The 28,000-nt window shown below is 36.1% G+C and overlaps 2 protein-coding genes across 2 annotated transcripts; both read left to right on the top strand.

Moving 5' to 3' along the window:
* The first annotated feature begins 17,873 nt into the window (after window positions 1-17,873).
* Window positions 17,874-22,608, top strand: LOC132616667 (persulfide dioxygenase ETHE1 homolog, mitochondrial). Its single transcript, XM_060331236.1, has 9 exons — window positions 17,874-18,429; window positions 19,417-19,545; window positions 19,671-19,778; window positions 20,838-20,972; window positions 21,315-21,356; window positions 21,474-21,533; window positions 21,616-21,669; window positions 22,058-22,082; window positions 22,192-22,608. Exons 1-9 carry the CDS (start codon window positions 18,205-18,207, stop codon window positions 22,281-22,283), a joined length of 870 nt encoding a protein of 289 aa, XP_060187219.1. The 5' UTR covers window positions 17,874-18,204; the 3' UTR covers window positions 22,284-22,608.
* Window positions 22,609-23,132: 524 nt separating this feature from the next.
* On the top strand, window positions 23,133-27,569 carry LOC132616668 (large ribosomal subunit protein eL20z-like). Its single transcript, XM_060331237.1, has 4 exons — window positions 23,133-23,452; window positions 24,615-24,687; window positions 25,335-25,452; window positions 27,272-27,569. The coding sequence occupies exons 1-4, from the start codon at window positions 23,239-23,241 to the stop codon at window positions 27,317-27,319; spliced, it is 453 nt and encodes a 150-aa protein (XP_060187220.1). The 5' UTR covers window positions 23,133-23,238; the 3' UTR covers window positions 27,320-27,569.
* Window positions 27,570-28,000: the final 431 nt, after the last annotated feature.

The raw sequence follows: 28,000 nt of genomic DNA, 5'->3' as shown, positions 1-28,000 counted from the left end.
TTGATTTGGCCCAAGGGTCCTTCTTGAGTTGTGTTTAACTTCACATATGTGATTCATATAATTTGTCACATGTCCCAAAAAAAAATCTTGACGTGTGGGCCCCACCTCAGCTTACAAATAATTCGACGTTCGAAAATGCAGGATATAACATTCTCCCCCCCTTTAGAACATTCGTCCTCGAATGTTCAATTGACCTTAGGGGTCTCGTGACACTTCGGGGAGGTTCCTTTCTTTCCTTCAAAATTCCTTTCAACTATACGATTGCCATCAACATCTTTCACCTCTTGTCACACTTCTCGGTTCCTTACAACGTTATCATAATTTCACGTTACATCAAACAGGTTCATAACTAGAGGTAGACGCACAAAAGCATATCGAACAGATCCATAATCAGAGACAGATGTACTGCACTATGTCGGACAGATTCGTAGTCGGAGTCAGATGTATAGAATTATATCAGACAGATCCACGATCAGAGTTAGACGTATAGAGATGTACCAGACAGATTCGTATCCAGAATCAGACATACAGAGGCGTGTCAGACGGATTCGTAATCAGAGTCAATCGTACAGAGGTATGTCAAACAGAAACGTGTTCAGAATCAGAAGTGCAGAAGTATAACAAACAGATTTTTGATCAGAACCGGACCACTCTTATTAAGGCTCCAGTGGTTTATGAAAATTTCCCTTATCGATATTTCATTATTAATCCCGACAATAATACCACAGGGTTTTTTTTTTTTTTTTTTTTTTTTTTTTTGTTTCCTTCCCAGGGGGGTCACCCATCCCAGAATTACTTTAGCCTTAGCACGCTTAACCTCGAAATTTTCATGCATTTTGATGCGTTACAGCTAGTATAATTTCGTCGACCGCCCCGCACGACCTTTGTCACGTAATTTAGGGCAAATCGGGATCTTGGTACATTTTCAGAAAATTCTCGTAGTGGGTCCCACCCCGGGCTAAACCGTACAGTTATCATTTCGCCCTTCCGAATCCTCGGTGTCTATCGAGTTAGACATTACCTTACCCTTACTAGTACCCGGAAGAAGGAAATCACATGACGTAACAAAATACAGACTTGTTCATACTCATATCCCTCAAAAGAGATCAGTAGCATACCTGGGTGTGCACTGGAAGACGCTCCTGGGTCCTGCCGGCCGGTCAAAGCAAATACGCGGTTCGAAGGACCACTATAACCCGAAGCTGCACCGCGACCTCTGCCACGACTCGCTGGTGCTGGTGCTGGTGCTGGTACTCCTCGCCCCGTGAGGCGTATGGCTGCCGAAGGGGAAGATAAGCCAGCAACTGACCCGGTAAGCTGGGTTGAACCACCTGGACCACCCCTACATGGACACTCTCTCATCGTATGGCCTTGTTGGCCACAAGAATAGCAGGCACCAGTGGCACGATAACACTCACCGGGGTGGCGCCTCCTGCAATGAGGACACCGAGGTATGGATGACCCCATCTGACTGAAACTCCCATCTACTCGCGAACTCGAAGCCATGGAGTTCTGTCCCGAAAACTGTGGGGGCGTACTGTATGCTGGCTGGGACGGATACCTGCTACCCTGCCACTGAGAAAACTCACCCTGGAATCCCCCTGAATACCCGGCCGATCTGGCTCTCTTAGGCCGGCTTCTGTCGGGACCCCTATCAGGCCGACGCTCCCTACGCCGGTCCTCCATGCCCTGGGCATATGCCTGTACCCGGGCAACATGCATCCCTGGCTGGGAAGCCATCGCCAGGCAGCCATCAATCAAATAGGGGTCTAGCCCCATCACATACCGGTGCACCCTGTCGGCCATCTCTGCTACTATAGCGGGTGCATACCTAGCCAATGAGTCGAACTCCAGGCTATACTCTCGAACACTCCTACCGTCCTGTTTCAGATGCAAGAATCGATCAACCCTGGCTCTCCGTATCTCTGGAGGTAGAAAATGCTCAAGGAAGGCCTTAGTAAACTCGGCCCATACTGCTGGGGGAGCTCCGTCGCCCCTGGAGAGCTGCCAAGACTCACACCAGTTCGCCGCTACCTCGTATAACCGATACGAAGCCAACTCAACGGACTCAGTCGGCGAAGCCTTAATCAACCGTATCGTGCTCTCCATCATTCTAATAAACTCCTGGGGGTCCTCCTCAGGTTTTGTCCCGGAGAATTCTGGAGGATTACATGTCAAGAACTCACGAGCCCTGGAGCTTTCATATCTGTCCGCACGACCACCTCCAAATCCATGCCTGCAAACCTGCTCCGCCATCAGTATGGTCAATAGCTGAACCGCATCTCGCATGGCCCTGCCCTCCGCCCCTGCCTGTGGAGCTGGAGGCTCGGGCACTGAAACCTCGGGAACTCGCGGTGGAGCCGTCTCCTGATCAGCAGCTTCTGCTGCTCCGATATCCTCCAGCAAAGGGGGTGTAACAGATCCAGATGATGGGGGCACATCCTCAAGTGCAGACTGCACACTGGCCCTGGTAACTCTCTGGGCCCGGCTGGTCTCCCCTGCCTCAATCCCCGCCTTGCCCTTCTGGGCAGCTGTTGCCTTCTTCGGAGGCATCGCTGAAAACATAACAGATCGTTAGGAGAGGATCATCCTAATCATACAACTTTATCGCACGATCTAAGAATCCAAAGAAGGGTAACATCCTAGATGCCCTGTAGCTTCCTGTTTATAGATGTGGTGCACAACACATCGATAAACAAGACTCTACTAGACACGGCCTGTAGACATTCCGAGGACTAACTGCTCTGATACCACTTCTGTCACGACCCAACCCCGTGGGCCGCGACTGGTACCCTAGCTGGGTACCCGTACATACCTACCTGACCGAATTTCGTATCGTACAGATTTTTTTTTCAAACGGATATTACAGAAGTAGGCCGATACAGATACGGCACGCGCGCAAACATATATATATATATACCTGAACATGCAGACATTTACAGATAAGCCGATAAGACTAACATACAGACGAAACCCGTAACCCACACATCTATCTACAAGCCTCTACAGACATACAGAATCATATGACGGGACAGGGCCCCGCCGTACCCAGAATTTCCATACATACAGAACATACGGAAAACAGAAGATATATACCAAAAGTGTATGCTCCGGATCAAAGGAGCTCTTCAAAACAGCTGAATAAGAACCCTACGCTGGCGGCGTATCACCTGGTGCGTCTGTACCTGTGGGCATGTAGCGCAGCCCCCGAAGAACCGGGGGTCAGTACAAAAATGTACCGAGTATGTAAAGCAGAAATATATCAAACATAATCATGATCTGGACCAGAAGCACAGAAATATAATAGGCAGAATCATAAGCCGGACGGACAGACGGAAGTGTACCGGACAGAGTCTTAACCCAGACAGACAGACAGAATCATGGTCCAAACAGACGGACAGAATCAGAATCTATACGGACATACGAAATCAGAATCCGTACGGACATACAGGATCATAACCAGTCGGACAGACAATCCGGACGGACAGACAGAGTCATAGCCAGTCGGACAGATAATCTGGACGGACAGACAGAAGCGTAACCAGTCGGACAGACAATCCGGACGGACAAACAGAGTCATAGCCAGTCGGACAGATAATCCGGACGGACAGACAGACAGAGTCATAGCCAGTCGGACAGATAATCCGGACGGACAGACAGAATCATAAATCATACAGACAGACAGAATCACACATAGGGTGCAGGAACGTGGTCGCCACTCCTGCCATTGGCACCACAATACGTCAGATATCAGAAATTCTTCTCCGATCTCCGTCACACATCATAACATAACCACGGTACCCGGGGGCGGATAGATAACACAACACCCCGAGCCCGGACACATCATACTTCGTAATTTATCCTCGGTAACCGGGGACAGACATATAACACAGTACCCCGGAACCGGACACATCATACTTCGAATTTCACATATGGGGCTCGGCGGCCCATCCGCACGATATACATACCGGCCCGGGATCCGGTGAAAGGAATCATAACACATGCACGAACTGATTAATGAAAAATCACATACGTACAGATCGTCGTACAGATTCAACGGAACAGAAATAGGCCAACTGGCAGATCGAATCAAAGTATTCAGATAGTTTTCAAACTACGCACCTACACGTCACTTGGGGAGGCACGACAGATCATAACCCGAACTAGATTTTCAGATATCAAAACCATATTGTGAGATTTATATAAAAACAGTCATATTATGTTCAAAATGATAGTTCAGATGTTGCCTGTGAAAAACGGACGGAAATGAGGCAATTTAGATCATTCACGGGGTATCGGGGCTTCGTGGACCCACCTCGGACCAACTCGAGGCAAGACACATAAATTACTGATAAAAGACCTTATGAGGTCATCCATAATCATTCGAAAGTATTCCGGCTCCGTTTAGGAAGGTTTCGTACAAAAGCATACTTTAAAGATATTTTATAAGGACATGGTTTCAATCTTACTGAAGGAATTGGAGTAGATTTCCATATCGAATTCCGAGGAACGGAGTCGTATTTAAGGCTCGCGGCCGAGCCTATTATGTTCAGAACATGCCTAAGAATGAAGGGAAAGACTTTACATACCTTAGCTGCGTCTTACGCTTGTCCAAATTCAATTCCCGTTTCGCTCAAAATCTACAAATGGTCACATTTACCAATTGTCAATAGTAAGACTTTTAGCATTCTTTAATTCACTATTTGTCTATAGAAATTTGGGCAGCATCTCCCCTGTTTATATGCCTAGCCCGAATTTTTAATTCAGCAGCCAACAACAACAACAACAATACCAACATCAATTATAATGTTTTCAACTCCAAAATATCTCATAAAACAGTCCACACGCTGTTTTCCAACTTTCATAACTAATTAACTCAGTATACAGTTATTTAATCGCGTATTCTTCGTAAATAAACTAGTATTAGCACAAATAGTAAGAGATTCATACCGTTATCCTTTTAATATTGTTGTATCTTCCCTTTTTCACCTTAGTTTTATGCCACAACGCACTGCCATACGATTCTGCAGTGAAAACTATACGCTATCCGGACTGAAATTGGGAAATTATACCTGGTTTGGGCTAAAATTTGGTGGTGGAAAGTTGGAAAATTTTCTAGGATTTTTGGGGTGTTTTTCGTGGGTTTTGGCTGAAAATGAGGGGGTCTCCCCCTCTTTATGATTGATTTGGAAGCTGCCAGAAGCAACTGGAAAACTGCTCTTCGCGATCGCGCTGCCTTCTGGCGCGATCGCGTAGAGTTAAAATTTCTAACTTGATGTTCGTTCAGTAAACCGGTCATAACTTTTGATCCCGATATCGTATGAGGGCCCACGACCTATGGATGGAAAGATAATTCAATTATCTACAACTTTTATTTCTGGCGTTTTCCCAAATTCCAAACTTATAATACCGTTTTTGCCCCTGGAAGTCAGATCATCCGAAAATGCTTCCTTAAATTGTCCTTTTGGAGGGCTTCCACTTTGATTTGGCCCAAGGGTCCTTCTTGAGTTGTGTTTAACTTCACATATGTGATTCATATAATTTGTCACATGTCCCAAAAAAAAATCTTGACGTGTGGGCCCCACCTCAGCTTACAAATAATTCGACGTTCGAAAATGCAGGATATAACAAAATCATTGGACCTAATCATACCTAGTGAATCTCCTGTTTTTTCTTGTTGAAGATCCATATCACTAGCAGTTGGGCTTCCAATATTTATCTCGGAATGTTGTGAATGATAATAAACCTTAGGGATAGTTCTATTAAAATCTAACATGGGATCTGAATGTTGAAACATGATTGTTACAACATGTGGGTTGAATACTAAGCGCGTGTAGGATTTGGATACTTAGAGACTTAATCACAGACGTTCGTATGTCACCATGGTAATGTGACATAGGAGTATGACTTAGGCTTTGAATGTGAGCGCAACTCGATGTGAATGCGACAGACTTGAGTCGTATAACAAGAATATGATCCTAACATAGGGGTTCATAAATCTCTAGCATAGGCATGACATGAATACGTCGAATCTGAGTAGAATACTCCCGCTATAAGTACCATAGAGTACATGAAAATATATCTATTTGAATATAGGAATGCACTTTACTTTTGATTATCTTGTTAGATGTTAATCATGATTATGAATACCTTAGCTCATCTTGCTCATTCTCGTGAGCGAATTACAGAGGACTGAGAGAAAAGGAATTATTGGTACTATTCACATGAGATACTTTGCTTTAGAGAACAGACGTGACATGGTGCATTGTACATGGAGGACGTAACGTGGAACATGGGTACATTAGGACGTGATTCATATGGCATGGGACCATGAGCAACCTGATACATTATAAGTGCATATCGTGGCATCTGGACCTGATTTCATGAGTATTGAGCTAATAATAAGACATAAGTGTGATTTGCGTGGGGTACAATTGTAGGCTCACTCTTAGGTCAGAGACATAAGGCATGGATAAAATATTACCTTTAGAATTTAGATATATTGAAAGAATAGGGCATGGTTCAACATAACTTACTCTTATCACTGTGAGTAAACGCCCTTGTTATAAATAAGGCTCATGAAAGAATGGATTATAGGAATGTATAATTCGTTTCTCGAGCATCTAAGACATGGGTAGAAAGTCACTTTGAACATAAAAATGGCATAGGTACTTTGGAAAAGATAAGGGCATCCTTTGTGCCAAGCTACAAGATGGTTTAAAACATCAGCCAAAGAAACATAAGCACGAATTACATAGAATCATAGGTAGGACATCCATCTTGGTTCACCTTCATTATTATCTAACAAAATCATTGTTACGATACCGCTATAAGTGGGATGCATAGCGAAATGGATTGGGGCACGAGTATGTGGTAACATGGAGAACATAATCATAGGAGTCAAGATCATCATCAGATTTGAAAAGCACTTAAATGCTAGAACATGGACATCAGTATAAAAGCATGATAGATTCGTGAGACCTGAATGCGGTTTTTAACTTTAGACATGAGCACACCTGATGTGTGAAACGTGAAAGGACATTCCGTTGCATAGCCTACTATCGTATGGACTCTTAATTTTTGTATCCTAAACGTGGAGTGTAAAGCTCTAACATGGGCATGATATGGGTATGAAAGGCATGAGTAGAGTATTTCTGGGCATTAGTACCACCTAGTACATGAATTACTCTGGAATTGGAACCATTATACCTTTAAAACCCGCTATTCGATCTAGAACTTTATCTCATAACATAATTACCTAGTATTTGATCTCAACGGGCATGACAAATATCGCATTCTACGCACCTTATCTTGGCTACATGAAATTGTGATCCCCTAACATAATCTCCTTAACACCTATCAACTTACAAAACACATAATCTATATCGGCACCTTATCGCACGATCTCCCCCTTAGTTTAAAAGCTGACGTTTAAAGCCTGTGGATCTCTCGAGTTAGCGATAAGTCGTCATCTAATGGTTCTGCTAATTTCCTCTAAAATACTGACGACTCATTTCTTCTGCTTACTTCAAGCAAGTCTTACTTACTGCGAAAACTGGATTACTTAAATGAACGGGTTTCTAATGTACATAACTAGCATACTAGCTTTGTCAGTCTTGGGGAAACCTCTTTTCTGATAACTCTTAAAGGCTCTTCTTCTGTAGCTTGCTCTCTTACTGCTTAGATGGTTTTCTTCTTTCACCAATTTCTATGCCTCAAATTTAACTTAAACCCTTTGGGTTCTAATACGCCTTTGGTGTATTCATATAGTTATCCACTTAGTAGTGCTAACTTGACTAAGTTACTCAAATCGTACTTCTACTAACTCTGCTGAAAATTTCTAATTCACTGTATCTATTCAAACTTACTCACTATGCTTCTGTTAACCACTTGCTAGCATCATATTCTCTAATTCTTCTCTGAGTACTAAAGTGAAGCATAAGGTTATTTCTAACTTTTCCTCCTTATCTGACTCTATTCTGGGGTTGTATACTATCTTTTCTGAACTATGGACATGGATCACACATAGGAAAATTTCATCTGTCTCAAACAAGGAATTGGAACAACTAACCCCAAACTCCCTATACACTTTCAAAATTATATCATATTATACACATCAGGGATAAATACTTAATCACATAACCTAAGAGGGGATTGTCATATCTTTTATCTCATAGTAATATCTGCCGCTTGTAGTAACTTACTAACATCATCTCTCTAGGTCTGATCTGAATAAGCTTAAATAAATTAAAACTAACCCTACAAAAATTTATATCGTTTGCTCGTGGTTTTCTTATCGCATCAGTCCCTTCTTAGTCATGTGCATAAATCATATGACAAAAATATATATATATCCTTAAAAAAAGTCGAGACTTTCTAGTATTACAGGTGATTGGCTCTTAGTCTATTTCCTACTTAAAACTACCGTGGACAATTTATGCCTGTTGCGGTTAACTTCATAACATCCTACCTCGTGGGGTCTTAAATATGAACCATCACCCTTATACAGTAGCTCCATGGTTAGATAATCCAAATAAACTTATTCTGTAAGGTATATAACCTATGTATACTGCCATGCCGAAACTTGTTTTTAAAAGGGTATTATCACCTGATAAACACACCATGCACTATTTGGTAAGTCTTGGGTCTCAAATGTTCCTTCTCGCCGCTTACACATTCGATACGTTTAGAATTCGATGGAAAGAGAATGTTACTTACTGCTCTAAGCTTCATGACACGAGTTAGAATAATTCCTGATGCCTCTATCGGAGAGAAGCACATCGATAATGACTAGCTTTACATCTTCCTCATCCATTGAGACTAGGCGTATTCGGTAGAATGGGAAACAAACATGAGTTCGAGTGATTTCTGAGAACACAGCTCTATTGCACGATCTAGAGTTGAAAGAAGTGAGACAATCTTAAATGTCTTGGTGGTCAACTGTTTATATGTGTGGCGCGCACACACATATAAAAGTGACCCCACTGGACACGGTTTCATATACTCCCTAAGACACTTAAACCTAGGCTCTGATACCAAGCTTTGTCACGCCCCGAACCATGGCCTGAGCGAAACACGACACTCGATGCCATACTGCATGTGACCGAGCGAACCATATGGCTTGATGAATCATCATAAGGCATACATGAGCGGAAATATAGCATGAACGTGATGAGCTTTTATAAAACATGAGATGTCATAATAATTTAATGAAATACTTGTTTAAATCATAAATGCGGAAATAACATGAGTTGAGCCAAAGATGGCTAAACACCTTGCATGTCTAACATAACTAAACTGACTAGTATATGAAACCTCTAATCGTGAATCTTGACTGGAAAACGTACTTGCTAGGACAAGGCCCCCCAGCATACCTTTAAATGCATGACTAGTAAAATAAAGATAACTGACTAAACCCCGAATGAGATGGGGCTCATCAATGAGCTGATACGAGAAAATCCTACTGATCAGATGCGGCGTCCTGTAAATACGTACCTGCATCGTGAAATGCAGGCCCCCGGGCAATAAAAAGGGACGTCAACACATTGAATGTACTGGTATGTAAAGCAACTGAATGAAATAACATGGGACATGAAATAACATGATAAGAACTGAAACTGAAAACCTGGACATGAACATGAGCATGAGCATGAGTACATATATATATATATATATATATATAACACAAGTAAAACATGATAAGTAAGGAGAGCATTTCATAAACCGACATGTGATATCACCACGTGGGTACGTGGAGTCTGGTACCTTGCCGGACCAGCAGATCTCCTATACCTTGCCAGGGAATAAGGTGGTAACGTGCCTGATGGATCCATTCAGTGTAAAATTAAGGTATCATCCTATCTGGGCGGAGCGATCCTTGTCCTACGGTGGCTACTTAGTTTCAGGCTATCTGAGCCTTCTCGGTAATTCGTGCAACTCCCAAAAACATGAACATAATATAGTTGGCTAAGAAGCCCATGATTTTTGTGAATTAACTTGTACTTGTCTTGTAATCATGATTTCACAAAATAACTTGTAAACATGGTTTCATGAAATAACTTGTAAACATGGTTTCATGAAATAACTTGTAAATATGATTTCATGAAATAACTTGTATTTAGTATGTATGTATCTTGTATCATAGCATGAAAGTAATTATATAATATAGTTGCATGAAAACTTATAGACATGTAGGATATTCATGAAATAATCATTTTTATTTAAAAACATGCATGCAAGAACCCATGGAATACGAGATATGGGTTTTCATGGATTACGGACTGATTCTCAATAATCATATGGAGTTATTAAGAACACAATGATAGAATAATAGCAATTCATACATAATAGAATCATGGACATGGACCTAGGGTTGTTATGAGCATGGTGTAGAAACCCTAGTTTTCATAAGGATTTATACATTATGGATTAAGAGGCGTGGGGAAGAACAATGATGTTTCCACACGTAGATAGCAACTCTACATACCTTAGTCACTCCAAAAACTTGAATTAAAGACTTGAGCTTTGAAGAAGATTTCCAAAATCTTGAATTCTTGAACCTTGAGATGGGTTTTCTTGAGAACCCTAGTCTAGGAATGATGATTTCTTGTTTAAATTACAAGGATATGTATTAGAATTGACTTGAAATAATTAAAGTAGGCTTACCTTGGTGTTCTTGATGATGGAAGAGGGTAGGAGGTCGTTCTAGGGTTTGAAGGAATGAAAAATAATGATTTGAACTGATATGAACGAATATATACTGTTCTAGAAAATTGAATTTTACGTCCAGCAAAATACTGACCGTATTTTGAAATACGGGCCGTATTCCGTATGGACTGCACTGCGTCTCTTCAGTAAAATGGTCATAACTCTTTGTACAGATGTCCGTTTGACCTCCATAATATACCGTTGGAAAGGTATTTCAAAGATCTACAACTTTCATCAAGGAGGGTTTCCCAAATTCCAAATAATTTTTAAAATACGGGCCATATTTTGAAATACGGTCCGTATTTAACGATCTAACCTCTAAGTGTCAAATTCCAGAATGCTCAGAAATCTTTGGTACCGGTTTACGACTTGAAATACGAGCCGTATACTGAAATACGGTCACTGTTCATGGGCTTAAACCAACATCTTACAACTGAAGAGAAAATTTCCAATTCCCACATTCTTTATCGGGTTTTTCTAAGTCTGGAATTATGGTCAAAGCTTAGGTTAAAGGTACGGGGTGTTACAAATGTATAAGACTAGTATACAATATTATACAACAATATATAATTTTATACATATACTGTAGATCATGTATAAACTTTGTATAAAAGTGTATAATAATGTATAAGACTAGTAAAAACCTGAAGAGGAAAAAAATGGTTATGGCGGGTAATAAAAAAAAATGGTCTAAAATGGGTAAATATTTTGCCATAACTGGCATACAGTGTAAAATCCCCAAAATAATATCCACGGATGCGCAACGTAGGATAATAAGGTGGGGACAAGGGGATTTAACGGTTCAAGGGTAAATATGACCCCAAAGTAGAATGGTAGCGGAAAATATATTAAAAAGGTATAACGAAGGGCAAATATAACTTTCTTTTAAGAGTACAGAGGCAACTATGACCCTTTTCCGAATTAAAAAAAGGCACTTGTTTAATGAAATTTCATGTCATTTTTCAGTTAACTGAAGGGCATTTTTGAACCTAAAGAAAAAGTTAAGGACATTTTTAACCTAATAGGTGGAAACCGATCATTATTGAACCATTTCTAATAGGTTAAGGACATTTTTTAGCCTTTTCCGTTTTAATTATTACCTTGAAGCTAAAATGCAACACAATGTTTTTAAAAAATACTTCAATAGCAAGACATAAGAGTATTAAAAAATTCTAGAGTATGAAAAGTAAATGGTGTTTGCAAAGGCAGAGGAAAAAAGTTAAAGACCACCAATTTGAGGGGCAAAACTTAAAGACCACTAATTTGAAGGACAAAACTTAAAGACCACCCCAAATGAAGGACAATCCGTGCAAAAAAAAATAATAATAGCCACATAAGATATTTATTACAAAACCAATGTATAAAGGGAAAATAACTCATATGTCTAGTTTGCAGCCCATGCAGCCCACTGTATCAATGGTGTATAGATAATGTATCTCTTCGGTATATCTATATTTAAGTTGCTCAACTTTGTTTGTAACTTTACATCTTACATCCTTATACACTATTAGACATTACATTAATATATAAATAACATATATGTTTTGTATAACAATATATAAACATTGTATAACTATATATAAACATGTATTTTCTTGGGGACTAAACAATTCCTCTCAAACACTACCATACATAACGTATAAATGATGTATTTATTCTGTATAACTATGTATAAATAATATATAACAATGTATAATTAATGTATTCACACTGTTACACAAAATCAAAGGTGAACGGGTCGTCTTCTTCATCAAATTTTTAAATACTCGAATCTATTCAGACCAATTCCAACTGTCACCAATATATTTCTCAAAGATAGATTCTCATATCTGGAATAACTCAAAGCTTTTGAGACCCCAATAACGATGGCCTTTAGATTTATGAATTTTCTTCCTCAATAGTCAGTAAACCCAACTCAATCGAACTCACACTTTAGAATTGACTTTCTTATGCTATTTCCAACAAAATAAGGCAACATGGCTCCTACCCAAGAATAACATGCACAAATCGAGAAATTAGGCTAAAACCGGTAAGAATAAGATAGTTAGACCAAATTTGGTAAATTAGATGTCCGAATGGTATTGGGCCGTAAATATCTCATGTATAAAAGCTAAGATTGGTCACTGTGCAACAGTAAAAGAAAAGAATTGCATGTTGGGCTGGGACGTGGGGTGACATAAGCGAAGGCGTTTTAGTCGGAGCAGCAAAAAGGAGACTTGGCACTGTGTACATTTTGGTACAGGAAATTGACATATATTAACCAAGTTTTAAGAATGTGACACAAGACGACCCATTTTCACGTTTTTGGTTAAAAAAAATTGGCGTATATGACCCATAAAGTGCTGAGTAAAAAACAGAGATTTTGTACATTCTTTCTTCTAGAAGGTTAAATTTTTGTATACATATATTTGTTCTCTTTCCTATATTTCTCTAACTTCTTCCCCAAAATTCTCTCCATTAGAACTCTAGAATGATTAATATTCTTTAAATTCTTCATTAGAGGGTTATTTGTAGTTGGGTTTGTTGTTTTGTAAGAAAATAGTTGAATTTTTAATTGGGTTTATGTATTTTGATTTTTAAATAATAAATTATACTATTATTCGGAAATCTCTCTCCCTTAACTATATATGTGTAGATATTTGAAAATCTCAGTTGGGTTTTAATTGCAACTTTATTTTGGATACATCTATTGTATTCACTTGTTGGTTTGTTGATTAAGATGTATAAAACTTAATGTATACACATGTTTTTTTATTTTCAATTTGGTTTTTGTATACATCTATTGTTATTTGTATACATATATTGTATACACTTGCTGGTTTGTTGAACGAATTGTACCTAAAGTATACATATATTGATTGAGATGTATACACATGTTTTTATATTTTTCAACTTGATTTTTGTATACATATATTGTTAACTGTATACATATATTGTATACACTTGCTGGTTTGTTGAATGTGTTGTATACACCTAATGTATACATAAATTGATATACATTTGTTTGCCTTAGTATCTGTATAATTTTGCACTGGTCTACATACTAAATATGTGGTTTGAATTTATTATTTTTCAATTTTTCTTGTATTTCACTGGGATTATTATAGTTATATAGATGGAAAATATGTTTACTAAGAGATATGAGAGTTTGAAGGAGATAATGCTTTTGCCTTTATAGACCCACTTAACAAATACAGTTTTAATTATACGAAAATGATATATGGTGATATTTGTATCCATAATTTTAGGGATATCTAGTAAGTGAATAAATGAGAAATGGAATCCCTAGTTTTAGTGATATTCAACGTGGATTAAGAGAAATAATTAATGAGATTCCTAATTTTGCTCCACATCCCTATTATTAAGCCACATCTTTAGTTGATTGGCTATATAATGTCAATTATTTTAGGCCTAAGACATGCTAACATGTTTAGGGTTAAAAATATGTCAATACTATGTATTACTTGTATTAAAATGTCAATCATATTGCTCCATTTTGACTGAAATGACTGAAATGCACCCAAAACACCAAGCAGGCATGTCGATCTGCTACCTGCTTATCCCCTTTTATTAGTAAGTAGAATTTGAATAGGAAAAACAATATTGCAAAAATCTGTTGAATGTTATTTTCAGAATTCTTATATGTAAATGTCAATTTTTTTGTTACACAGATATAATTTTTTTTTTTAAAAAAAGCAAACAAACAAACAAATTGGCCACATTATGCACGTTGAGTAACATATTATGTATCGGAAATTTAGTAGTGACCATTAGCTAGAATGTCACGAAAAGAATAAAAACACATAGATAGTCATTCTATATATATATATATATATATATATATATATATATATATAGAGATATTAGATAGGTATGTGTATATACTATGTTTGAATAGCTGAGTTATACTTTATTGGTGTTGTGAGGCGTATGTAGCCTATAAGGTTGGGGTTCAACTGAACCCCAAACTTTGGACGCGGAGCCTAAATTTATGTGTAAAAAAATATTAAAATTGTAATAAATAGTAGATATGAACCCCTAACTTTAAAAATATAATGGGTTAAATGCTAAAAATCTATAGATTGAACCCATAAAATTTAAATCCTAGATCCGCCTTTGGTGTTGTCATTTTAGTCCATGAATATATGCTATGTATTGACAAGGGCGATATTATGAGGATTTTAAACGCGTTACTACAATGTATTTGTGGTTGCGATATTCTACCAATGTAGTGCCTATGTAGGAGAAATGACAAAAGTAGTCCCTCATATTTGGGTTGATTTTACATAGTTGTTTACACAGCTCATATGCTTTCTAGAAGATAATTTCATAAACAAGACTTAATTGTGTATTTTAAATATAAGGAAGATGAGAAACCGCTCATGTGTATTACGTTCAACATTTGTTGCTTGCTTATCAGCTGCTTTTAATCAACTAAACCTAATGAACTCCTATGTTTAACATGACATTCTTCCTTCCCACTTTTCACTTTCACTTTGATTCTCTCATAAACGCTACTTCGATTAGACGATAAAATGTGTCTAATTTTCAGCGGTTTCCTCACAAAATCGTGGATTTAACCTCAAACTCATTTTGAATCAGGAAAAAGTTACCTGAAAGTGAATATCATGATGCTATTAGAAAAAAACAAATAATAATAATTTTTGAAAAAGGGAAATGAAGGGAGGAAATCAGAAGAAAAAAAAAAAAGAGAAGACAAATTGTTTGCACTTTGCAAGGCCCATTAAAAGACCTTTTGGATTTTGTTGGGCCCGGGTTGAGGGCACCGGATTAGAGCGCATGAATTACAGAATTAGGACATCATTGAACTTTTAGCCTCACTTAAAAAATCTGTAAAAAATAACTTTATCTAAAGAAAATTCCCTATCCAAAACTTTATGTTTCGTTATAAGTTGTGGACATAACTATGAAGCAGGAGTTCGAAATATTCTATTAGGCTAGAGATGATAAACCTGTTCATAAATTTAAAAGCTTCATATGTTTCTCAATTAAAAAAGTATGTTAAATATTGTGGGAAAATACATTTGAGTATGATCATGATTTGTTAACTAGTATATTTTATAAAAAATAAGTTGGTTAATACAATCGAATTTTCTGCCAATAGATAACAAGTTATACTATTTTCACAGTCTATAATATATAGAAATGTCCATAAGTTTTATCTTATAAGCAAAACTAACTTATATACACATTACAACTAGAAATTGTGGCCTAAGGACAATATAAAAGTTTGTCCCACAATTTTTTTAAGCTGAGGTCATGTTTTAAATACTTTGTTAAGTAAGGTTAAAAGTTTAATACCATTCGTTGTGATTTCCTATTTGATTATGTAATTTCTTATTCTTAGATTAGATTAGATTAGAGCATGTTAGTAATAGGTCGATCCAAAGAAATAAAAACACCACTTCTATATCTTTATTCTTTGAGTAAATTCCCTAAAAGGTCTATGTATTGAGAATTGCCTATTAATATTACTTTTGTTTCTTTTAGGATTAAAATATCACCCAACTATCACTATTTTTCTCAGAATATACTAAACACACAAAACCTTCCTTCTCTCCTAATTGACATGCCACATCACATAAAATTTTATTTTTTTAATAATAAATTTATTTAACTCATTCAATCCATTTAACTCAACCCAACCCAAACTCATTCAACCAACCAACCCATATCTTATACTCATTTAACCGGATTAACAAGAGTAACTTTTATACCCGATTTTATTCACACGTAAATAATACCTACCAGACAATAAAAATTGAATCAAAAAGCCTCTCATTTCTTTCATCACCGTGAGGAGTTTACATGGGAGATGTCTTTAAGGTAAGAGTTTTTGGGTGAAAATCACGCATTACTTTCTGAAAGTTTCACGATACTTTTAGAGTAACTTTTATCCAGTGATAGTGTAAATTAAATAATATTTTAGACGTTCGACTTTTTTTTGGATTCTCATTTCAAAGAGAAAATTGTGGATTATTCTCTTATTCTTGTTATTTAACATGGATATTACTCCGGTGTGAGATTATTATTTTACAACAGAAACTAATTTGTTTCTTTTGCCACGTCAACTAATGAATTGAAATCTTACTTTCTGATTTAGAGTGGACAAGTTCTAAGGAGGTGGTGTCGGATGTTTCTGTCAAAATTAATAAAATTGAAAAAGATTTTGGAGAATGCGAGATGTCTTTAAGCCTTCCATTTTTTTTTTTGCACTGAAAAAATACTACTGTATTATTATTATTATTTATAAATATTTAATAAAGCGAGATTACATTAGGGGTAACTATACTGAGGACCCCACTTAGCTAGATAATGTACATGACTTAGTAGATACTTTAAGCCTCCCCTTACTTTCTGAAAATGATGACTTTTGCGAGATTTTGAGAGGGTTAAATGGGTATAAAATAAGGGTTAGCTGGTTAAATGAGTTTAAGTTGGGTTGAGTTAAATAGATTAATTGAGTTAAATAAATTTATGATTAAAAAAATAGAATTGTATGTGACATGGCATGCCAAGTTGCCAACTAGTAGAGAAGAAGAGCTTTTTATGTTTACTATATTCTGATGAAAATAGTGATAGTCGAGTGATATTTTAATCCTAAAAAAAATAAAATTAATATTAATAGGCAACTCTTTGGATTACCTTTTAGAAAATTTACTCTTATTCTTTAGCAGGAAAAGTGGAAAACAAATGGATTCTGTTCATTGGACAACAAAGATTAGCAAATGAAATTTACTATTTCCTCCGTTCACTTTTACTTGTCCATTATTCCTTAAATATATTTTTATTTTTATTTGTCATTTTTCACATATTAAAATAAGACAATATCTTTTTTTCTGTTTTACCTATAGTATTAATTATTCACTTCAAATTATTTTTTAAATCCAATAAAAATATGCATCAATTAATATGGATGCATTGATAAATTATATACTTCATTTATTATTTTTTAAATAGCGTGTAAAATTTAAAATAGATAAATAAAAGTGAACGGAGGGATTACCAGTGATTATCGTCTCTTGTCCTGTTTTGTCATATATTAAACTGTTCTGGAAAATCAAAGATAAATTGATAACATTACGTTTCCCAAGGGGAATCCTATCCAATAGAAGAACCACAAGAGTAAATGAACCTCACAACTAAAAGTGAACTTAGGAAATAATATTTTTATTTTTATTAAATATTTATCAGTAATTATGGCAAGTATTTGCGAGTACACTTTAGCCATTAGGCTTAAATCCCAAGTTAAGTAGGATTTCAGACTTAATTAGCAGTGTGATTAAGGCTCTAAGCTTTGCTAAAAATGGAGGCCAATGAGACCAGCCCGCAATTAATGACGTCACTCTTCTGGTAACTGAAATCCCAAAGACAATAATCATCATCGAAATCAACAACCTTAAACAAGTGTTGTGTCTTCTTTATTACGGTTCTTGAATTTTAAACATTGATATAACCGACAGTAAACATAAGCAGATGTTGAGATTCCAAAGTTATAGATTGTTCAATGAAGCCCCTTTTATTCAATCATTTAAACCCCAATTAGCTTCTCTAATTAGCGCTCAAATGGGTTCGTATTCAACAACATCGTATTCTGCTAATCATAGTCCTAAACTTGTTTTTCGTCAGCTATTTGAGAAGGAATCGTCGACATATACTTACCTTCTTGCTGATGCTTTACACCCCCAAAAGCCTGCTCTGGTAAATTTATTTATTTGTTTTATGTTTCTGTTAATATCTTGTAATGATCTGATTTTTTTTTTTTTTTGATTTGATCTTTGGTGTGTGCAATTTGGGGTTATTGGGTTATGAGGGATGTAATTAGCTAACAAATTTTCTGCCATGCTTAAATGTTACTATAATTCATGCCTTTGCTAGTTTAGTTTACTGATGCTAATATTAACAACAACAACAACTACTAACATACCCGGTGTAATCCCAAAAGTGGGGTCTGGGGAGGGTAGGATGCACGCAGACCTTACTCCTATCTTTGTTGGGGTAGAGAGGCTATTTTCGGTAGATCCTCGGCTACTGATACTAATATTGAAGCTGCTTTTCTGTAATAAATCCGAACTTTGATGAAAAGCTTGTAGTTTTTTTGTCCTCCTCTGACAAGGTCACTGGGGTCATGTAAATGAGAATAGGTGATAATGTTCTTATATAAATACATAAAGGTGGAAATAGGAAGGAGAGAACTTATTTGAAGAACTTAAACTAAGGTGCACTGTTTTAATCCTATTAGCCTTTAGTTGATATCATGTTTCCTATTGTTTCCTATTGATAACTAGATCAACATTTGAAATCTCACGAGTTAATCATTTACTGGTGTTTTAGTAGAATAAAGTGGATGTTAAGCTAAAAATATAGAATGGAATTTAAATCCCAGACAATGATCGATAGAAAAGTCAAACAAAAAGATGGTGATTGTAGTGCAGCTTATTTATAGGTTTTTCAATGTTTTGCGTAAACTGTAGCACAGAGTTCATTATGCTGCATCGTGTCCATAATTATGTTATTCATCAATATATTTAAGTTGAACTTTCAATTAGCACTGCATATGTCTTGTAAATGGAAGGAACGAATATTGATTTGGTTCAAATTAACTGTAAACACCTCTCATTCTGTGCTAATTGCTTTATGTTAAACATTGTGATTTCAAATTAACCGCTGAAAGTAATCCAACTGCAGCTGATTGACCCAGTGGATAAAACAGCAGATCGTGATCTTGCACTTGTTAAAGAACTGGGTTTGAAACTTATATATGCTATAAACACACATGTACATGCTGATCATGTCACTGGCTCTGGCTTGATCAAGGTTGGGTTTAATCTTCTTGAATTTGGTAACTGATTAGTCTTTTTATAAATGATTATTTGCTTGATACAGCTTTTATATTTCCCTGCTGATTTTATGAAGGTTCATTATAATTCTCAATCTCGCAGACAAAGCTCCCTGGTGTGAAATCAATCATTTCCAAAGCAAGCAATGCAAAAGCTGATCTTTTTGTTGAACCTGGTGATAAGATCTACTTTGGTGATATTTTTCTGGAGGTATGCATACATCAGAAGTGATTTAACTTTAAAATTTTCCAAATGGATTTAGAGGTAGAAAAGTTATGACAATGATTATGGCTCTAAAACGTTTCCTTTGCAAAGAAAAGTTAGTTCAATGTTCCTTTCTAATGCAATTTATTTACTTCATCCAAAAAAAAAGAAGAAGAAAAGTTAGTTCAATGCTAGGAAAATCACCATGTTCAAAATGTTTGAACATTTATACTGTACTACAAGAACATTATGGGGCTGTCCCTAATGGTTCTTGAACAACTTGCAAATTCAGGATCATTGTACCTTTGCTTATTATGCTCTAGTCATCAGTAATCATGGAGAACATGTGATTTTGTTCTGAGAGCTCTTCGTTATTGTGGGCCTAGTTGCTATCACATTTAGATATAGAATGAGCTTGATTTATTTTGTAATTACTTGATAGGCACTTAAGTGGGTTAGTCAGTTTTCTTTGATAAGCACTAGCACTTTAAATTCTCGATTCTGTGAATAAACAAGAACCGATGTATGCTCCAACTGTATCGTTGCATTCTTTTGATCTATGTTTAACATCATTAGTGCTACATGGAATTCAAGCATTATGGCAAATTTAATTTGTTTAACTTTCATTTCCATTTCATAGTAGAAATAATTAAGATACTCAATTTCAAACTCGTGGTACAAATCTCTTTGAGAGAAATGTTTATGATCTTATTAGTTGAATCCTGTTTAGTCTTTAGTCACTGATATGCATGGCTTAGTGACATGTCATCTCAGTAAGACATTGCTGACGTGATTAATACATTCTCCTTAGAACTTTCGTTGAACTGCACTTTTTCTTGTTCATCTCAGCTTTGAACCATTCCATAACTGTCATTTTCGACTTCTCTAAAACTATCAACATTTCTTTTTCCCCGTTTCCGTGCTAGTCATATTGAATCAAATAGAATTGTATGAAGTGAATACAAGCTGAAAAATCAACTAAACTAGGCTTTGGTGCAGGAATAGCGGCTGGCAGTTACCTACATCTTTGAGCCGTTTTCTAATGCGACAGTGCTTTCATTGCAGGTTCGTGCAACTCCTGGTCACACACTAGGTTGTGTTACCTATGTCACAGGAGATGGACCCAATCAACCTCAGCCAAGGATGGCTTTTACTGGTGATGCCCTTTTGATACGTGGGTGTGGAAGGACAGACTTTCAGGTGCATCCTTTCTATGCAATATGCCATGCTTTTTGTTGACTTTTAGTGGACCTTTCACTTAAGGAAAAAGTTCGATAATGTGTACCACTCATTTTATTTGTCTGGTGAACTCTTAGATTTTGATTTTGTAGCTCAATTAAGCCAGGGACTGAAGCATGTGTTGTAAACATTATTAAGTCTTAATTCATCAACTTTTCTTATTTTCTTCTCATCTTGTTGATCAAGGAATAATATTGTGTTGCGAACTTAGAAGGCTTTATTTGTTAGGGTTAGAGGTGGATATTGGGATTTGAAATGTTCTTCCTTTTAATATCAATACTTATTCTTCTTACTTTATGACAGGGTGGAAGTTCAGAGAAATTGTATGATTCAGTTCATTCACAGGTAAGGACATAAAAACTGTTCTATGAATTTTTAACTCGACAAGGAAAAATACCCGAGTACTATGATGCTGAATGTTCCTTCTTATCTTTCTGATTCATCATTGTTTTGTGAGAGCAGATTTTCACATTGCCCATGGACACATTGGTTTATCCTGCTCATGACTACAAAGGATTCACTGTAAGGATAAATCTGTTACTTTTTTACTATGAATTTGCATATTTCAGTTGCTTGTTTACCAGTGTGTATATTTCATCTTCAGGTCAGCACAGTGGGAGAGGAGATGCTATACAATCCACGCCTATCAAAAGATAAGGTACTTTTCCAGCAAGAAGTTTCTACCTAGTTTGGAGATAGGGCTAAGTTTAGCTCTTTGTGGTTAAGAAGTGGAAATACTTGCTGAATCTACAACAATCTGCAGTTGAAAACTCTGAAAAGAAAAAAGTTCCACGTGTTTGCCTAATAGTAATCAACGAAAGCACACTTAACGATAGTGTAATTTTGTTTTCGCTTATTTATTGTTCAATTTTGGAACTATCTTGCTGTCATATGAAGAGGCATCGAGTTTACTCTGTATGCATCATTGCCAAAACTGAGTTCCACAAACTTTCGCATATAAGCTATAAGAGAATCTGTTGCTTCTTTATCTTTTTCTTTTGAAAGTAGTTTTAAGTACTCATGTTTTTATGAAATGTTCTTTACAGGAAACATTCAAAAGCATTATGCAAAGTGAGTAAAGCCATTCTACCTCTTCCTTTTCCTTTCTTATGTATTCTTTCTCCTTATTTCCTTTTTACCTTTTGTCTTTACTTGCTGATGATACCATCTTTTTTAACAGATTTGAGTTTGTCATATCCGAAAATGATGGACGTTGCAGTTCCAGCTAACATGGTTTGCGGATTACAAGAGACAAAATCTGAAGCATGCTAAATTTTCTTTGGTTTTCTAATCAGTTCATGGTCGCTGCGAATGTAAATGGGAAGCAGGGTATACACGTTTGAAGTGAAAGATAAGTGAAGAATATTTAGCTGGAAAGGTTGAATAAGATATACGAATAAAGTTTCGAGAAGCTATGTAGTTTTAATTGATCTTTGAATATATGTGACAAAGACAAGTCAATGAATCTTGCATATATGTATGGAACTTGATTTGTGAGATTGCAGATGGGAATATTGAAAGTGAAATTTATCAGCTGCTATATTATTTGAACAATGGAAGGAGAATTTGTTAATGCGAAGGAAAATTACAGCCTGAAGTCCCTTTTATTAACAATTTCTCTTCCAATGTTTCTTTTATTGTTTTGGAATTGAGAAATTGGTGCCACATACTCCTTTTTGCTTCTTTGAGCGATCATTGAATGCACTTCAATGCAAGGAGTATTTGGAAGACAAAACATAGGAGGTCCCAATTCCCATGGCCATGTTCTATGCCAAAATAAAATAATTGTAGAAAGAGAATAGAAGAATTGACAACTAAGTATTGCAATAATTAGGTGGGAAATAAATAAGGACAATTTTTAAATTGAAATCAACCATAGCTTGGCACCAAAATATAAAGATGGACTCAAGTTACATGCGATAGTGTAAAGATTTTTTACATTATCAGTGAATCTGCACCACTAATTATTATTTTTATTAAGTATCTTGATCGGGTAAATATTAGTTTAACCGTTAGTGCACATGAAATATCATAGGGGCCAAGACATCACGTGGGTGCAAGTAATTAGTCAAACAAGAAAGTGAGGAGCCAATGACTATAGTACTACCAAGTAAGCAAATCATAAACATAGATAACAACACATGTCATAGACAAAAAGTCATTTGGTTTTGCTTCTTCTCTAACAAAAGTTCAACTACTTTTTAGTTGAAAACTCCAAGTTTCAATTATGAGTAAAGAAGGCAAGGATAGTCATCATCACCATCATGGTCACCATGGCCATCATCACCAGGAGGTACACCAATCACCACCACCACCAGCAACTGAATATGGTACTTTTGGACAACCTCCTTTGCCGGTAGCCGGTTTCCCTCAACCAGTTCCTCCACCGGGGGCACTTGAACCTGCTGAATACTATGCTCGTGGTTATCAAGCTGTTCCAGGTAGCCCCTTTTGTCCTCATCTCATAGTAATTCACAATGAATAGTTGGCTTAATTAATTTCTTGAAATGCATTTGATTTGATTTTGGATGAAAAGTTTGTGTCTTTTTGCAATATTTAGTTGAGTTGTGTTGAAAAGTTTGTGTCTTTTTCCAACATTCTGTTGAATTGTGCCGAGAAGTTTGTGTCTTTTGCAACATTCAGTTGAATTATGTCGAAAAGTTTGTGTCTTTTTGCAAGATTCAGTTGAATTATGTTGAAAAGTTTTGTGTCTTTTGCAACATTCAGCTGAATTATATTGAAAAATTTGTATTGTTTGCAACGTTCAGTTGAATTATGTTAAATATATCAATTAGTAATTGGAAGTCTTTTTTAGATTTAGCTGGATAAGTTGGATTATTGATTTGTTCTATGACTTCTACTACTAAAAAATCACTATTTTCCCATTGAATTTTCCACTGAAAATGTTTGGTGGCTATTCCCACTAAATGTCTGTGAGAAAAACCTAAATAGTAGTGTTTTCACACGGATAAATTAGGAAGTTTCCCAGCATTTCAATTGGAACCTGTTTCCCACCATGCGTTTTCCCAGTGAGCTGGTTTGGTGGGAATGATGTGGGAAAATCATAATTTATAGCACAAATTTCCCACTGAATGTCTGTGGGAAATACCTTTGTTTCTAGTAGTGTTCCAAATTTTAGAATTCTCAATAAGCGGCACTCTCTGCACACTGCTTCACATTCTTCCATATTAGATCGAAGATTTAAACTTGATAGGTTCAACCTTTACGTTCTCACCATTAAATCCAATGCACCTTTTTCAATTATGGATTGACATTATAATATTTGTTGAGATTTGAGTGATTTTACACATCTATATTTATGCTTCGTGTAAGAAGTGCTGGTTGAGTTGAAGCCGTTAATTGTACAATACATCCGCCTTTGAATAAATGCATTAGCCTCCCTAAGTTACCGTTTTGTCATTTTTGTCCTGAAAATGATAGTGATGAGAATTGTGTGCAACATGTAAAGAGTTTAAATTTTCGGGATTATAATTGTTCTGTTTGGTCGTTTACTAAGTTCTGGCATTTGGGTCATAAACTGTTAATCGTTTGTTAGAACTGTTGGCACTTCAGATTTTGTTGGGTCATTGTCTTGTATTTTAGGTAATATTGATGAGAGTGGAGCTGTGATAGAGCCTCCCCTTCCTTGCTGCGGTATTGGTCTTGGCTGGTTCATGTAAGTTCCCTATTTTCTTTACCCTCAAAGACTAAATGTCCACATGTTGAGTCTAAAATTCACTTTTGCTAACACTTCCTTTAAACTTGTGAAGCTTTATACCAATGTTTATTCAAAGATAACATAATTGAGGGAGCACTAAATCCCGTTGAATATCACAAGTTGTAGGTGGCTTGAAATTATCTAGTGGTGAAAAAGCTATAACGGGGCTTAATTTTCCTCTTTTCTTCTATTTTCTCTAAAGCCTCACTAATCACCAGTGAACTTGGTATTCTTCAATTACACCTTTGCATCCCACCAGGAAAAAAAAAAGGAAGAAAAGAAAAAAGATACTTCTGAACAAAGATTTTGTTGAAAGCTGTTTCATCTATAGGAAGGACAAAAACAAAAATTACTCGGGCATAATGATGATTGACTCAAAGGCTTCTGTTAAACTTCTTAGTCAAAAATGTTGAAGTTTAGCAAACAGTTTCTTAGATAGAGGTTAGGGAAAAGGTTCGTCTTTCAGGTGTTACTTGATTAACTTATGAAGTACTATATATTTATGATACCTGTCATGCTGCAGTTTGACCTTATGCTTTTAAAGGATGCCTGGAATACAATGAAGTGAGAATTCTATTTTTTTTTTTTTTTTTTTTTACTTGAAGGTTCATTACTGGTTTCTTTCTTGCTGCCATCCCTTGGTATGTTGCTGCATTTATCCTGCTTGCCACCAGAGCAGTTGATAATCGAGAGAAACCAGGATATGTTTTATGCACCATTGCTGTAAGTGATCTTTTTCTTTTCTTTCTTTTTGGTGGTGTTCTCGACTTGTCTTTCATTTCTAACAAGTTGTTCCTCACGGAATGAACAGGCCTATAAGCAGAGGCGAATTTATGTAGTAAAATTGGGTCACGTGAACCCATGATCACTCGACTAAACTCTATATATTATGTATATAATTCTGAAAATATATCTAATATTAACTAAAGGAACACATGGTCAAATCAGACTGAGTGGAGCACACGAGTTTAATTCCCCAAGGTTGGGGGATTGAACCCGACCTGCTGCACTAATTCGTTTTTTCGTTTTATTTCTAAGCATCCTGCATTCCCGACATCCCAAAAAGATTATAACCAAAGTAATTAAGCAACTTTTACTGTCTAAAAACGCTCTTTCATGGTAGGCATTTGACTCTTACTTAGAAATGTAAATATGATTTCAGTAGGTTTACATATCAGTATTTCTGTCGGTTGCATAGTAAAAATCTAAATGAAGATATATGATATTAAAATTAAACAAATACATAATAGTGTAAACGATATTGGAGGAGGTCAATTTACTGCAATTAAAATATTTAGATAAATCATCTTTCAAACTAAATCATTGACGATCATTATACTTAAACAACTACTAATATTATTATAGGGACACTTAAAAAATTATGCTTAAATTCACACACGAAAAATGGAAGTTGAATTAAAGTAATATTACTATTTTATCTAATACGAAATCAAAATGCAGGGTTTTAATATAAAATGCTCTATTCCCAGGGTACCTAAATTATAATATTCTTTCTTTTATCGTTCATAATCTAAATATATTATCCAAACCAAATTTGTAGCTTGTTTGGCCAAATTTTTTAAATTGGTTTATTTTGAAAAGTATTTGTTGTCAAAAATTAGTTTTTGACATTTTTAATTTGTGTTTGGCTAAACAATTTGAAAAGTACAGTTGTTAATATTAGAGCAATCATTTTTAGTTTGTCCACGGTTCCAAAAGTGTTTATGGGGTAAAACTACTTTTTTCAGCTTCTGAAAAAATAGTTTCTGCTACTACTCAAAAGCTCTTAAATTTTTTCTTAAAGCTTTGACCAAACACCTTGATTATCTAAAATTAGCACTTTTTTTTTAAAATATTAAAAAAAAAATCATTTGACTTCCCAAAAGCTTTGTCAAATATGCTATTAGTAATACGCGTGTCACGTGTGTATTTTTATATGATCTCAATCATAATTTTTTATTATACATATGCGTGTTGCGCGTGTAGCTTATCTCAATATGTGAACTCATCCTCTTGAAATCCTGGATTCGCCTCTGCCTATAAGGTCATGGTTAATTGCATAACTTTGCAGGTAATTGTTGAAACTCTGTGCTCTAATTTTTTTACTGTTATGGGTTATCCTGATTTATAACTATCACTAGATTGTTAAGGGGACAACAATGATTCATAGCTTAGTAATTGGAGATGTGAATTGAAAAGAATCATCATTCTTCTTCTAGAGTTCATAGCAGGAAATAAACAGGTTCAATTACAGTAGACATGTTATAGGTACAGAATTTCAAGATCAGTACATTCCATGTGCTGAGACAAAAGAAAGACCATTACACTCTAGGCATGTCCAAGCTTACTGAATTATGATCACTGCTTAGAGTTAAAATAAGAGTGTTTTCGCATAAATTCAAGATTCATTTAAGAATTTTGTCAATGAAATGGCACGCGGCTGGTATCATGCTGATTAATCAGAATGTCATCATCTAATACACTAATATGATAAACTTTTTTAGATATATTTTTTGTATCTAATACTGTTGCGTGTTTGCAGGCTGTTCTCGCTACAATTGCTATCGTATTTGGTTTAACAAAGATTTAACCAGCAAGTGGGGATCAATCTGTGTGGAATACTCATATGTGTGCCCGCTAGGTGGCTTGATTAATGCGCATTTATTCAGAAAATGTCTGTACAAAAATTGTCTGTTTTAGATATATGCTTCCTATATTTGATGAAACCATCCAAAACTCATGATATTGTTTGTGTAAGATTTGCTTATGAGAGTGACTGCTTTAAACATGGGAATAGTATGCATTTGTCCTGGGAGAAATCAAGTAACACAGTTGTTGTATATTGCGCGAAAAGGCACAAAAGTTTCTTTTTATCTACGCTGTCTTCTGTAACTCTAGGAAGGAAAACTAACTAGAAGTACCAATTGTAAGATTCTAAATACCATTCTACTCATTACAAAAAAAAAATGATAAATATTGCAATTTGCAGAGGTTAAAAACTTCCGCTATTTGCTGTCATGACAGTTGAGTAAACCCTGCAGTAACCATCACCGCAATCAATTTGCAGCAGATTAATGCAGAGGTTTGCGGAACCATCGTGACAGCAAACACCGGAGGTTTTATGGAAGCATTGTAGAGTACTCTAGAATATCCTTAGAAGGTTAAAGGCATAGTGTGCTTCGATACATGACATGCCCTTAAGTTATAACAAGGGATTCCAGGGGCTAACAAGAGTCGTGGCAAACCAATATGGGGTAAGTTCCATGGCTGG

Source organism: Lycium barbarum, chromosome 11 (genome assembly GCF_019175385.1).
Source record: "Lycium barbarum isolate Lr01 chromosome 11, ASM1917538v2, whole genome shotgun sequence".
In the NCBI taxonomy this organism is placed as follows: Eukaryota; Viridiplantae; Streptophyta; class Magnoliopsida; order Solanales; family Solanaceae; genus Lycium; species Lycium barbarum.
The sequence above is the reverse complement of the archived record's forward strand: the minus strand, read 5'-3'. Positions and strand labels throughout refer to the sequence as shown.

Excerpts from the sequence above, each read along its gene's own strand:
- LOC132616668 (XM_060331237.1), top strand. The coding sequence starts at position 23,239 with ATGAGTAAAGAAGGCAAGGATAGTCATCATCACCATCATGGTCACCAT. Across the intron at positions 24,688-25,334 it reads ATTGGTCTTGGCTGGTTCAT|GTTCATTACTGGTTTCTTTC; the intron begins GTAAGTTCCCTA and ends TTTTACTTGAAG. Across the intron at positions 25,453-27,271 it reads ATGTTTTATGCACCATTGCT|GCTGTTCTCGCTACAATTGC; the intron begins GTAAGTGATCTT and ends GCGTGTTTGCAG.
- LOC132616667 (XM_060331236.1), top strand. The coding sequence starts at position 18,205 with ATGTTGAGATTCCAAAGTTATAGATTGTTCAATGAAGCCCCTTTTATT. Across the intron at positions 19,546-19,670 it reads CTGGCTCTGGCTTGATCAAG|ACAAAGCTCCCTGGTGTGAA; the intron begins GTTGGGTTTAAT and ends TCAATCTCGCAG. Across the intron at positions 21,357-21,473 it reads ATGATTCAGTTCATTCACAG|ATTTTCACATTGCCCATGGA; the intron begins GTAAGGACATAA and ends TTGTGAGAGCAG.